The 12,134-nt window shown below is 43.4% G+C and overlaps 1 protein-coding gene across 4 annotated transcripts in view; it reads right to left on the reverse strand.

Annotated features, from left to right (window-relative positions):
- Positions 1–688: 688 nt before the first annotated feature.
- Positions 689–12,134, reverse strand: part of EDA (ectodysplasin A) — a 207,964-nt gene continuing 196,518 nt past the window's right edge. Inside the window, exons 7-8 of one of the 4 annotated variants that reach the window (XM_065556556.1) lie at positions 8,516–8,631; positions 689–6,220 (exon numbers count right to left, since the gene is read on the reverse strand). In XM_065556556.1, the coding sequence (XP_065412628.1) occupies positions 5,969–6,220; positions 8,516–8,631 (368 nt within the window). In that variant the 3' untranslated portion in view covers positions 689–5,968. Of the gene's footprint in view, positions 6,221–8,509; positions 8,641–12,134 lie in introns of all 4 variants that reach the window. The other 3 variants (XM_008166518.4, XM_065556555.1, XM_065556554.1) reach the window with 3 other exon arrangements.

The raw sequence follows: 12,134 nt of genomic DNA on the forward strand, positions 1-12,134 counted from the left end.
GGAGTGTCCTCTTTTTTAAATGTTTGAATATGGCAACCCTACCCTAGCCATTTTGCCAGCCAGGGCAGAAAACATTTTTGGTGCCCTCCTGCCCTGAGTGGCCAATCAGCAAGCAAAAAAGGCCAGCCAATCAGCGATGAGGAAAACAAAAAGCCAAGTAGAATAGCAGTACTGTGCCCTGGAAGGAGGCACCTGCTTGCCTGACCCTAGAACCAGTCCTGAGTATAGTATCATCTGGCTCCACATGAATCCAAGGGAGGAGACAAATGACCATTACTGAACAATTCTGCAGAGGTCAGGGTTCTGTACCATTAAAACAATGCAGCACAAGGGAGCCCTAGAATGCAAAAATCATAGGGCAGGCCCCCAAAATGATAAGATTGGCTTAAAAGTCATGAGATTTAAAAATATAAATCTGGGGGGTTCTTTTATCTTCTGAGCACTTAGGGTGCACTCAGTTCACATTTTCAACATTTTCTCTGCAACCATAAATACTAGAAACTTTCATTTTTAAATAAAAGCTGTGATTCTCACGCAATCTCAATCCCAGTAGCTGGGGCTTTAAGAAAAATACCAGATATGGGGAGACTCATCATAAACTTGTGAGAACTGGCAACACAAACTGCTATCAGACAGAAGGTTCTTAAGGGAAAAAAAAAGAAAGTGTTTCAGCCGTGACTGAACTAGGTCAGATCAGGAAAAAGCTTTATTTGCAAAGAAAATACTGACAATTTACATAAACTTACATCCCAGTTTATATACATTATGTATATTTTATATACAGATAGTGTCTTGAATGAAGATGCTGACTCACAGCGCAGCATCACTGTATCACTGTGCAGCTCACACAACAGTAAGATGGGCTCGGAGTTGCTGTATCTTTGACCAAAACTCCTCTGCCATAATATTTTCATTAACGAGCCCGAGTGGAGGTTTGCTGGAAGCAATGATTCATAAACCGTTTACTCAATTAAAGGAAATGACACACAAACCTCATCTTGTAGGGGGTACATTTGTAAAGGTATTCAACAATGGCAACAAAATACATTATTGCTTCCTATTGCAAACTCAAGTGGGTAGAGTATACAATCCAGGAGCCAGAAACACTTATCTGCAGGATGATGGGGGGGGTAATAAAAAGGGGGGAGGGACCTTGCTGAATAATGGGACTCAGATTCAGCCTGCAAAAACTAGATGGCTGGCACTGCTTATTCCAAGTCACCAAGGTTTTGTTCCCAATGCTCCCAACAGGCACAGTCTGCTCTCAGAAGAGATAGCTGGAAGAGATGGAGGCACAGAAGAATGAGACCAGTACTACACTGCTATTTGTTTCAACAGTGAGTGAGCTTCTGTATGCAGCAAGTAGTGTTTAGCCTGCAGTCAAACTTATTTGCAGCTTTTCTGCATTCCAAACAGATTTGAAAGCATCTCAGTGAGATGCCTAGCCTGAACACCGCACTTGTGGATAAATCCTCAATTCAGTGGGGTGACCTTTAGGCTACCATAAAATACATAATTGCTTCTCTTTGCTCTAGAAACTTGTGGCAATGCTGCTGTGTGCTGGAGAATAGCAACAGGAGTCTATTTCGGGGCAGGAGGCAATGGGCACTAAAACTGGAAAGACCAGTAAGTAGCTGGACAGCTTTGGAAGCTTGACACTAATTCTCTTCTTCACTGTCTCTCCCAAGAGGGATAAAAGGGCAGAATTGCAGAGATGAGGGGGATCTCCCAACCTGTGATGGCTCCCCCATGGTTGTGAGAAAAACTGAACCATCTAGCTTCATTTGTTCAATTCAGAATGCTTTTCTAAACACAAATGCTGGCACTCTTCCAGCAAAGCATTTTAATTTCTAGTGTTCTTTAAGAGGAACATCGCAGTCTAGTGATGACCAGGCATGACGGTCAGTAGGAGCAGGGCTATTTGAGACCTCAATAGGTTAAAAAGGCAACCTGCTTATCTGTGTAAGAAAGGCACTTGGGGATAGCAAAGGCAGCAGGTCAATCATTCTCTGGTAATCAGCTCACAACTAAAGGCATCTACTGCAGATATTTGCTTCTTTTAACAATGGCCTGACTGTAGCAGCTTTTCCAGTTTCTCTACAAATTGTCTCCACAGAAAGAGTTTTGGAGGTTTACAATTGTATATTATAAATCAGTAACCATTTGCTACTTTTCTGCAACTGGGGTCCAGCTAGCAATAAAATGACAGTTAAGGCTCACTGGTAAGGGCGGAGGAAGTAGATTGCCACTCAAAGGGAAAAGGCTGAGACACAAACAGGAAGGCAGCAGGGGCTGCATTTGCAGAGCACAGCACTACCCACCAGAATTCCTGATATGCTCGACATTTGTCCATTAACGAAGCACTCACTTTTCTCAACCTGATTAGCAACTGACGCCTGTCAGAAGACATCACAGTGGATGACTGAAGCAAGCCCCTATTTTCCCTAGTATCTTGTTAAACTCTCTCACAGTGCCTCTTTTCGCCCTGCTGACTACAATCTGGTCTCACACTTCTTCTGCTCCACTCCTTTCTTTGCACCATCAGAAAATTAAACAGGGGCCCTGAGATGTCTCAGAAAGAATCCATGCTATAACCTAGGTCGGGGTGGACAAACTTTTTGGCTTGTGTGCCACATTGGGGAATAGAAATTATATGGCGGGCCATGAATGCTCACAAAATTGGGGTTGGGGTGTGGGAGGAAATGAGGACTCTGGTTGGGGGTGCAGATTCTGGGGTGGGGCTGGGGATGAGTTTGGGGTGTAGGAGGGTGCTCTGGGCTGGGACCGAGAGGTTTGGAGAGGGATCAGGGCTGGGGCAGGGGTGCAGGAAGGGGTCAGGTTCCGGCTGGGGGTGCGGGCTCTGCGGTGGGGCTGGGGATGAGAGGTTTGGGGTGCAGAAGGGTGCTCCATGCTGGGATCAAGGGGTTTGGAGAGCGGGAGGGGGATCAGGCCTGGGGCAAGAGGTTGGGGCGTGGGGAGAGGCTTGGGGTGCAGGCTCCGAGCGGCTCCCAGAAGCAGTGACATGTCCCTTCTCCGGCTCCTAGGTGTGGAGCGGCCCCTGACCCTCAAAGCAGGGCCATGCCGCGGCTTCCAGGAGCTGCATGGTGCGGCCCCCGACCCGGTGCCTCAGCTGGAGAGCCGGAGTAGGGCCGAGCTGCATGGTGTGGCCCCCGACCTGCCGCCCCGGCTGAAGTGCCAGAGAGGGGCCGAGCCGCGTGGTGCCATCCCGACCTGGCTCCCTAGCAGCAGCTCGCGGACCGGTTTAAAATGGCTCGCAGGCCGGACCATAGTTTGCCCACCCGGACCTAGGTGAACTTGCAATAAGTTTGTCATTTTAATAATGTAGTCTAATACTCCAGTAATGAGATTTTGCTGCTAGAGAAGCCATTGGGTTTTCATTTATAAAAAGGTTCTTTATGGCTCAATTCACTCTCTCATGTAGTTATATTCACTTATGCCAGTGATGAATATGGCCCTAACATACTATCAGAGTTCTTCAGGTCATGTGCTCCCCAGTCTCCTGTGCTCGATGCTGTGGAACTCAAGTTATACTGAATTCACCATTTGGTGTAATGCAAAATCAGAAAAGGTGCATTCCACTAACTGAACATACAAGAAATTAAATCTGATGAGGAAGGCGCTATTCTGTTCCTTCCGGAGTCCTTCATTGCTGTTCTATGTACATGCCAGGAGGAGGGCTAGACAGAGATACATGGTGCTCCCACAGTGAGTGTTCTGCCTTTGCACAGATGGAATATTGCTGCTTAGTGGAAGCCTTATCATTCAACTGGGAATCATGGGGCCTAGCAGAATGGGACACAAGAGCATAACTAACTCCATCATGCTCTTCTCTATCATTTCACTACTTTTGCTTGTCCCTAGTCTTGTCGTTTAAGTAGACTGTATTCGAAAATATACTTGTTAATGAGTTGGTTAACAGAGGTTCCCATCACACACATTTCCCAACTTCATTGTTATCAGAAAAATATGTCTTTCCAATTGATTCTGAGGGAAACAAACCGCTGAAAACTAGTTAAATGTCCTAATGCTCATGCTAGTCCAACATGTTGAGGCTGGAAAGGAGGCAGATCATATGAAGAAAAGAGTAATAGGGAATTTGTCATGCACTTATGGCATAACTATACCCCTCCAATGAGTAGTGAGGCCTGAACTCAAAGGCTAGTTCCCCCTATGATGCATTTCTCTCATAGGAATGGCAGTCTTTGGAAGGTGCTTTTCTCCTTACACATTGACATCGCTCATTATGAATGGGGAAGAACAGTGAAGCTAAGGGTACTCTAGGCTGAAGAGTATAGGTTGGAACCTTAGTTGGCCAATCCAATTACTGCCTTTGTGGTGCTGATAGAGGGTCATTTTCAAATGCCAATAGGTTATCGCTGTCAAGTAGCCCTTACTGGTAAAGAGGAAGGTAGCACCAGGCTGTCTGTTTAGGATTTTCTTCCAATCTCCAGAAATTCATTTTTATTTTAATATATTGACTGAGCTATCACCCTCCCATATATAATCTGTATTTTGGGGGAAAGCTCTGTTCAAAGATGGCCAGTTTATTTTTTTTAAAAGGGTATGATACAGAGGAGTGAATAAAGCCCTTTCCCCTTCCCGACTTCAAGTACAGCTCTTAGATTTAGATCTCACCAGTCAAATGGAAATAGAAGGAAAGAGCTGCTCAGAAAGCCTGAAGAAACACAGTCTTCTAATTTTTCCATTAATGCCTAAAAGGCACATTGGGAATAGAATCAGTCGAGTCCAGAGAAAAGAGAAGTGGGAAGGGTGTGTATGCATTGGACCAAAGTTTTCAGTACAGGTCATGCTAGAAAATAGTGTAATAAGTGGTGATTAACTGTCTTTCTGATAGAGAAGGGCAGACAAGAAATGAAAGATTCTTCACTAGTATAGAAAAAGAATAAAGCACCTAAAACCCAGCACATAATTGCCAATAACACAGAAAAGATTTCTGTTTGCTTGTATATGTTAATCATAAAAATACCCATTTCAGTGGATGCTGCAGAGAGTGAGTGTATGTGTGTGTGTGTGAGAGTGAGTATCCGTGTTTGCAGCATGCTGCACTATGAAGCCTATGTAAATATTTCCTCATATGCAACATGTTAGTTTTGTAAAATCACAAGTTGCTATTGCAACACCACCACTTCCAGGAAGTGCCCATTAGAGCAACTTAAACCTCTAGGCACGTGGCCGGAGCTTAAAAGTACCAGTGGCACTGAAACATCTTGTGGTCATTGCTGCCTAGAGCATCTCAATGCTGGGCTTGCAAAATGCTGAGAGAGTTTTTTATGTGGTATCATTTTATTTTGTGACTATGTTTTAATGCTCATCAAATGCTCATTACATTTGCAGCCTGCTTCCAAGCCTGGTACAGAAGTACTCAACCTACTTATTCTTACAGTCCAGAGGATGAACACCACTGACTAGGGCTCATTCTCACCTTTCACACTGCAATGCCATTGCCCTAAAATAGAATTCTCCCTCGTAGGTGGAGAAACCCCACAGGTTTCTTGCCCTCAGTGTGCAAAGGCAGCAGTGCATGAATGCCTAGAGAGAACAACTCATCAGAAAGTCTGTCTTTTCTTGCCTTCTGCCACTGCCATGGATGCTATAGCTAGTGCAACATAAAAGCAGGAAACCCATATCATTCTCACCACAAATCTCTGGTGAGGACCACAGAGCAGAATATCAGTGCAGTAATACTTGAAACACTGAGGCAAGAAAGGACATGCTAGCCTTTCTTCCTCACAATGCTTTCTCAACTGCCTTTCCAATACAAGTCTCCATGCAAATCACAGGTGACCTTACTCTTCCTGTATCCACGTAAAGAAATAAATAGCTCTGGATCAGTTTTCTTTGTGGCTGGATTATAGAACCCCCTCATATTCTTATGAAAAGCAGCACTGTGCAGTTCTGGGAGACTCCATGTATATGCCAAGTTCATCTAAGATGTTGGTGCGTCTCCTAGCCGTATGGCCCCAAAGAAAGTTGTGTGCTTGCTCATGTTGATGGAGATGTCAGCATGGACCATTTTCACTGCAATCTTCTGCCTGGCTTTGAGGAGGCAGACCCCAGCTGTGTAACAGGTGTTGAAGTTGGTCTTGCCTGTCTCAATACTCCGGGTGCACTGTAGGAATGGCTTTTCATCCACCACCACCTCATAGCTGGCAAAATCTGTGAAGTTTATGTAGTACACCTATGAAGCAGGAGGAAGAAATGGTGTTATGGAGAGGCAGAGGTGTGTTTGTGCACCAGGAAACCACCCACTTCTTGCTGCAAATGTGCTCATGCACGTGCACCTTTCCTCAATTAAACACGGATCACTTCCATAGTCCCTCTATACCTACATCTACAGTGGGCTGGCTCACTCTGAGCAAGCAACACATACAAGACTTTTATATGCATCTCCTACTAACACAAACATGAGGGTGAGCAAGCATTCAAGTATTTGTGAATGGAGGCAAACCCCACAGAAGCAAAGATCTAGGTGAGAATCCTGACAGGGACCAGCACAGCTTTCTCTTTATTAAAAAGGGAACTCAAGTGCTGCTGTAAAATAAAATATATTTAAAATATGCCACTAACAGAAAACTACAACCAGACTTAACCATTACAAATAGCTTCTCCTTTTAAAAGAGCCTATTTTAAGCTCAGGTCCTCCTTGACCTATCTGCCAAGTCTAGTTTTCAGGATCCCACAGCCCCCTATAACCTGCCATTAATAATGCTCTAGGATGAACTATCTGAGGTGCTTTCAAAGTCATCTGCTATTATAGGGGACACACAGACTCTTGAGCTCAGGCCTGGGCAGGTAAATGAAAGGGGAAATGGTCTTCAAATACTTGGATTGAATGTATAATATTAATAGACCTGCTATTTTTAAGTCCACCCAGCAATTCTGGGTTGATTCAGGACATTTCAGTTTTAACCTTGTTTTATTTTTATTTTCCTGCAAAAGCTGTTCCACTCCCTTTAAAACATTGATACTGAAGAACTGAAGGATGTATGGTAGAAGTCTGTATGGGGAGTGGTGATCTCAGAGGACAATGGCAGGACTCATCCATCCTGGAGGCAATGGGTATTTGTTAGTTTTCCATAGTCTGTGGACTTTCACTGAGTTGTATTCCATCCTGCTGATGTACAGCTGAAAGGAAATCCCATCACTGCACAGAAACTGCCCAATAGAAGCTCATCTCCTCCTCACTGCTAGCATATTGCCCCAAACAAAGAAAAAAGTTAGCTCTACTTTTTCACAGGACAAAGTCTTCAGTGCTGAAATGCTGTTGCCAGCAATTGTCAGTGTGAGTTTAAGGGAACAATTTTACTCCAATTTGCCGCCTATATATTGGTGCACAGCTCCATGGAAGAGACTCTAAGATTAACTCATTGATGTCTGGAGTCTGCATTGCCTGCCTTGGAACTGTTACTTGCAGACAGACAAGTCATAAGAAGATGCAGTTGATACCATAAGTCTGGAGTAACGCTATTTTAATTATGAAGCCTCATGGAAGCCCTTTTGCCAGTTGCAGAGATTCTAAAATCTGTTCCAATATCTATATAGCTGTTCTCTGCAGAGGTCAATGCAGACCCTATGGAGGGACTGGGATGGAGTTTAGAAGCTCTGCAGCTGCCTTATTTCCTGTGGAGTTCAGAAGCTCCAGGATATGGGTTATCAGAATATCGAGACATCCCAATTAAACAATCCTTCTCCTGAATAACACTTGGGTGGAGGAAACAGTTCTCTGGGAGATGCCATGTTAAGAAGTGTACTGTATAATCATAATCATCATCAGCCTCTATTTACACAGCACTTTGCATCCTGGTGGATTCCAAAGCCCTTTACAGACTACATACATACATACACTGCACTCATCTCTGGAGTGAACTGCAGCAGCAGTTTTACAGCACACAGCCATGCTACACAATGATTTTGGAAGAGTATTGTATCCATTTAAAACCACAGGAGGAAATTGGGAGGCGGAATGGAATTACCTAACTTGGAATTTGGCCAGGACAGCAGGGCTAACAGTCCTACATTTATAAACGGTGACATGGGATCTTAAATTATCATAAGTAGTCAGGACTTTGGTTTTATATATCCCTTAAAAGACAGCACCTCCAGCAGCAAAGTGACCTCTAGCTTCCTTCTGGGCTTGTTGTTCAGTACTGACTTGGGATGTGAGTAACTGCACAATAGAATGTATGGAGAAAAAACCAGCAGGATTTATGGCACATGGAATTTTGTATTGAGTCTGCATGTATGCTCAGTAACTAATCCCTTGTAGCTTGTATTATGGTATAATACATGACCTTGCACTCCCAAAGATTTTACATCTTCCTCCTCTACTCACATCCTACAACATGAAATGGTTCAGAGCACATACAAGTTCCTGGCCTTTGCTGGCTCTCTGGAGCCCCCTTGTGGTTCATGCAAGGCTTTGCATTTTGAATACAGGAATAGGAGTTAGGCCTAGGACCGTACTCACTTCTACCTGACTATAGATGAAGTATGTGCCGTCCACCAGTACCTCCAGCTCCCCACTGCGTGCATGCAGCTTAAACACCTTGGGGTTCATAATGATGCGAGACCAGTCATTGAGCACTCCACCTGAAAGATCTCAGTATGAGAAAATGGCAGTCACTCAGTACCCGTCAGAATGAAAAGCGCAGTAGCAATACAAACACAACTACAGATTACAGATATCTTACATATAAAATAAAAGAATACTAAAGTTGCGAAGTCAAGCACTCAAAGTTAGGAAATGCCAAAATTAAGAATGCCAGTAGATTAATTCAGCCCCCTTCTGTGAAAGCCTTATGATACTGTCTTTAATTTCATGTTATACTATTTCTTGCACAAGCATCCTGCCTCATTCAGTGTAACAGGTGGATGGTGCTCACTGAATGGTAGATATTCAATATTTCTTTTCAGCATTCAGTATTTGGCCCTAGGCCTCATTTACTAAACATCATTAATAGTTTGGACTGAATACAGAATGATTATTTCCTCCTGGGTGTGTCTGTGGAACGCTCACCATAATCTGGGTGCTTCACAGACATTAATTAATTTATTCTGACAACACTCCTATGAGGAGAGGTACTATTATTATCCCCATTTTAGAGGTAGGAAACTGAAGCACAGAAAGAATAAGGCCAAAATTGTCAAATGTCCACTAATTTTGGGTGCCCAACTTGAGACATCTAAGGCCTGATTTTTCAGCGTACTTCACATTTACATAGCACTTTATGTATTCAAAGAACAACTCCCATTGACTTCAACTGCAGTTCTGAGAATTCTGCACTTCTGTAACTCAGGCTCCAGGTGTCTCATGTTGGGCACCTGGAGAATAAAGGAACATACAATTAGTGGCCTCCTGTGAGAAGTTTGGTATAAGTGACTTACTTAACATCACATAGGAACTCTGTGGCGGAGACAGGTAGAATTCTATTCTCCAGGGCAGCATTCAATTGCCTTTACCATGAGACCATCTTTTTTCTTTCTGCAACCTCCTGCCTCATTCCCTGCAGAATTTCTAACTTCTTTAACAAATGAGGTAAAGTCCTATAGATAACAGCCTAATTCATTACACAACCCTGATTCATCCCCAGAGGAGGTACATCCTATGCATGAATGAAGTGAGGTCATGTGGGAAGAATAGTATGTGATCCTGTAACTAAAGGCGGTCTCATAAATGCATATGCACAAGGGGGTCAAATTAAGTTTGCATGGGCAACCTTGATTCTGTCATTTCCTAACTTTTGAATGCTTGACTTTGCAACCTTAACATTCTTTTAACATGGTTTCTTTGTATGTAATTTTCTAGATTAAAAAAAAAAATCAAAATAAAAACAAGAATTTCATCATGTGGTACTATACTGTCTAAAACTTGAGTCTTTAATGAGGCTGGAACCTTTAGAACTATAACACAGACCTCTACCACTAGACCTAATGGAGTAATTGGTAGCAGTAGTAGACTGTTATCCTCTATATGAGCCAGCCACTAGATGGGGATGAGACACACACTTTGCTGGTTCTTTTCACAGCTATTTGCTGACAGCAGGGGACTGTTGGGATCCACGAATACTGTTTCAACTTACAGGTTCTGTGGGGGAATGTGCTCTAGTGGTTATAGACGGTTCTACCCAGTTCTCCCATGCCTAATTCTTTTGTCCCAGTCTCTCTCTGCTCCTATCCCTTCCCCACCAAACCTGCCTTTCCCTTCTTCTTCTGTCTACATTCAAGGCAGTGTTTCTTCCTTCTCCTCAAGGCTGCTGGGTGGCAGCGGGGGAACCTCTGAGAATGCAGGAGTGAATCTACTTTGCTCTCACTTTTGGTGCCAGGCACATTAGCTTCCAGAAGCTGGGAGGAACAATTGCAGGGTAATTCCTATTAATAAGTTCTATGGGAATGGAGCATGCTCACTGTGGTTGCCATGGAGCTCTGTGGTGATGGAGCATGCTCAGTACAGATGGAATGTTCAGAGCATTTTACTGCCAAATGTGCATACTTCTACTGAGAATGTACAAACAGTAATTTTCAAAGGCTTATAATTTGGTGAAATTTGGATGCACCAAAGGGGATCTCTCTTGACCTGTGGGTGACCCACTTGCCGTATTTCAAGTCCCTGCTTGAAAGCAGGAACCTCTCAATTAAAGTTGCAAACATTAAAAAAAAACCAACCACCACATGCAAAACAATGTGTTCTCCCCTAATATAATTATCAGAAATAGCTGTAACATTGCTCTGAAACTTCAGAAAAAGTTCAGCCTGAGGTAGACACTTGGCATGAGAACTTTAGCACCAATGGTTAAAGTCTGGCAATGTTATAAAGAAATGAAAATACACTCTTTCAATGGATAGTATGGAGCAGCCTTAACTATAAACATTGCTGTCAGCTCTACCTATATTAGCTAAGAGGCAGTAAGGGGCACCCACTTCCCCTCTCCCTCCTCACTACCTCCCATGCAGCCCTCAGAGCACTCTGCAGCAGCCTCCTATGTGTGAATGGAGAGCATGCGGAGCTGTAGCTACTCTGTGTGTCCTCAGTTGGCCTTGCTTAAATCAACCTCTGTACGAGATGACTGGCAGACTGCTAATGTGATGCTGATTTTTTAAAAAAGGCTCCAAAGGTGATCCTGGCAATTGCAGGCCAGTAAGTCTAACTTTAGTACCAGGCAAACTGTAGTTTAAACTACAATAGTTTAAACTACAATAAAGAACAGAATTATAGAATATTAGGGTTGGAAGGGACCTCAGCTAGTCCAACCCCCTGCTCAAAGCAGGACCAATCCCCAGACAGATTTTTGCCCCAGATCCCTAAATAGCCTCCTCAAGGATTGAACTCACAATCCTGAGTTTAACAGGCCAATGCTCAAACCACTGAGCTACCAGGCACATGGATAAACACAATTTGTTGGGGGAAGAGTCAACAACACAGCCTTTGGGAAATCATGCCTCATTGATCAATAGAATTCTTTGAAGGTGTCAACAAACATGTGGACAAGGGAGATCCAGTGGATATAGTGTGCCTGGACTTTCAGAAAGCCTTTGACAAGGTCCCTCACCAAAAGCTCTTAAGCCAAGTAAGGAGTCATGGGAGAAGAGGGAAGGTCCTCTGATGGATCAGTAACAGGTTAACAGACAGAAAACAGAACATAGGATTAAACGTTCAGTTTTCACAGTGGAGAGAGGTAAATAGCTGGGACTCCCAAAGATCTGTACTGGGACCAGTGCTGTACAACACATTCATAGATGAGCTGGAAAAAGGGGTAAACAGTGAGGTGGCAAAATTTGCAGATACAAAATTACTCAGATAGTTAAGTTCAAAGCAGACTTCAAAGAGTTACAAAGGGATGTTACAAAACTGGGTAACTGGGCAACAAAATGGCAGATAAAATTCAATGTTGATAAATGCAAAGTTATGCACACCGGAAAACATAATCTCAACTATACATAGAAAATGATGGGGTCTAAATTAGCTGTTACCACTCAAGAAAGAGATCTTGGAGTCATTGTGGATAGCTCTCTGAAAACATCTACTCAATGTGCATCAGCAGTCAAAAAACCTAACAGAATTTCAGGAACCATTAGGAAAGAGGGAAACAGAAAAT

The sequence above is a fragment of the Chrysemys picta genome, chromosome 9 (assembly GCF_011386835.1).
Source record: "Chrysemys picta bellii isolate R12L10 chromosome 9, ASM1138683v2, whole genome shotgun sequence".
NCBI lineage: Eukaryota > Metazoa > Chordata > Testudines > Emydidae > Chrysemys > Chrysemys picta.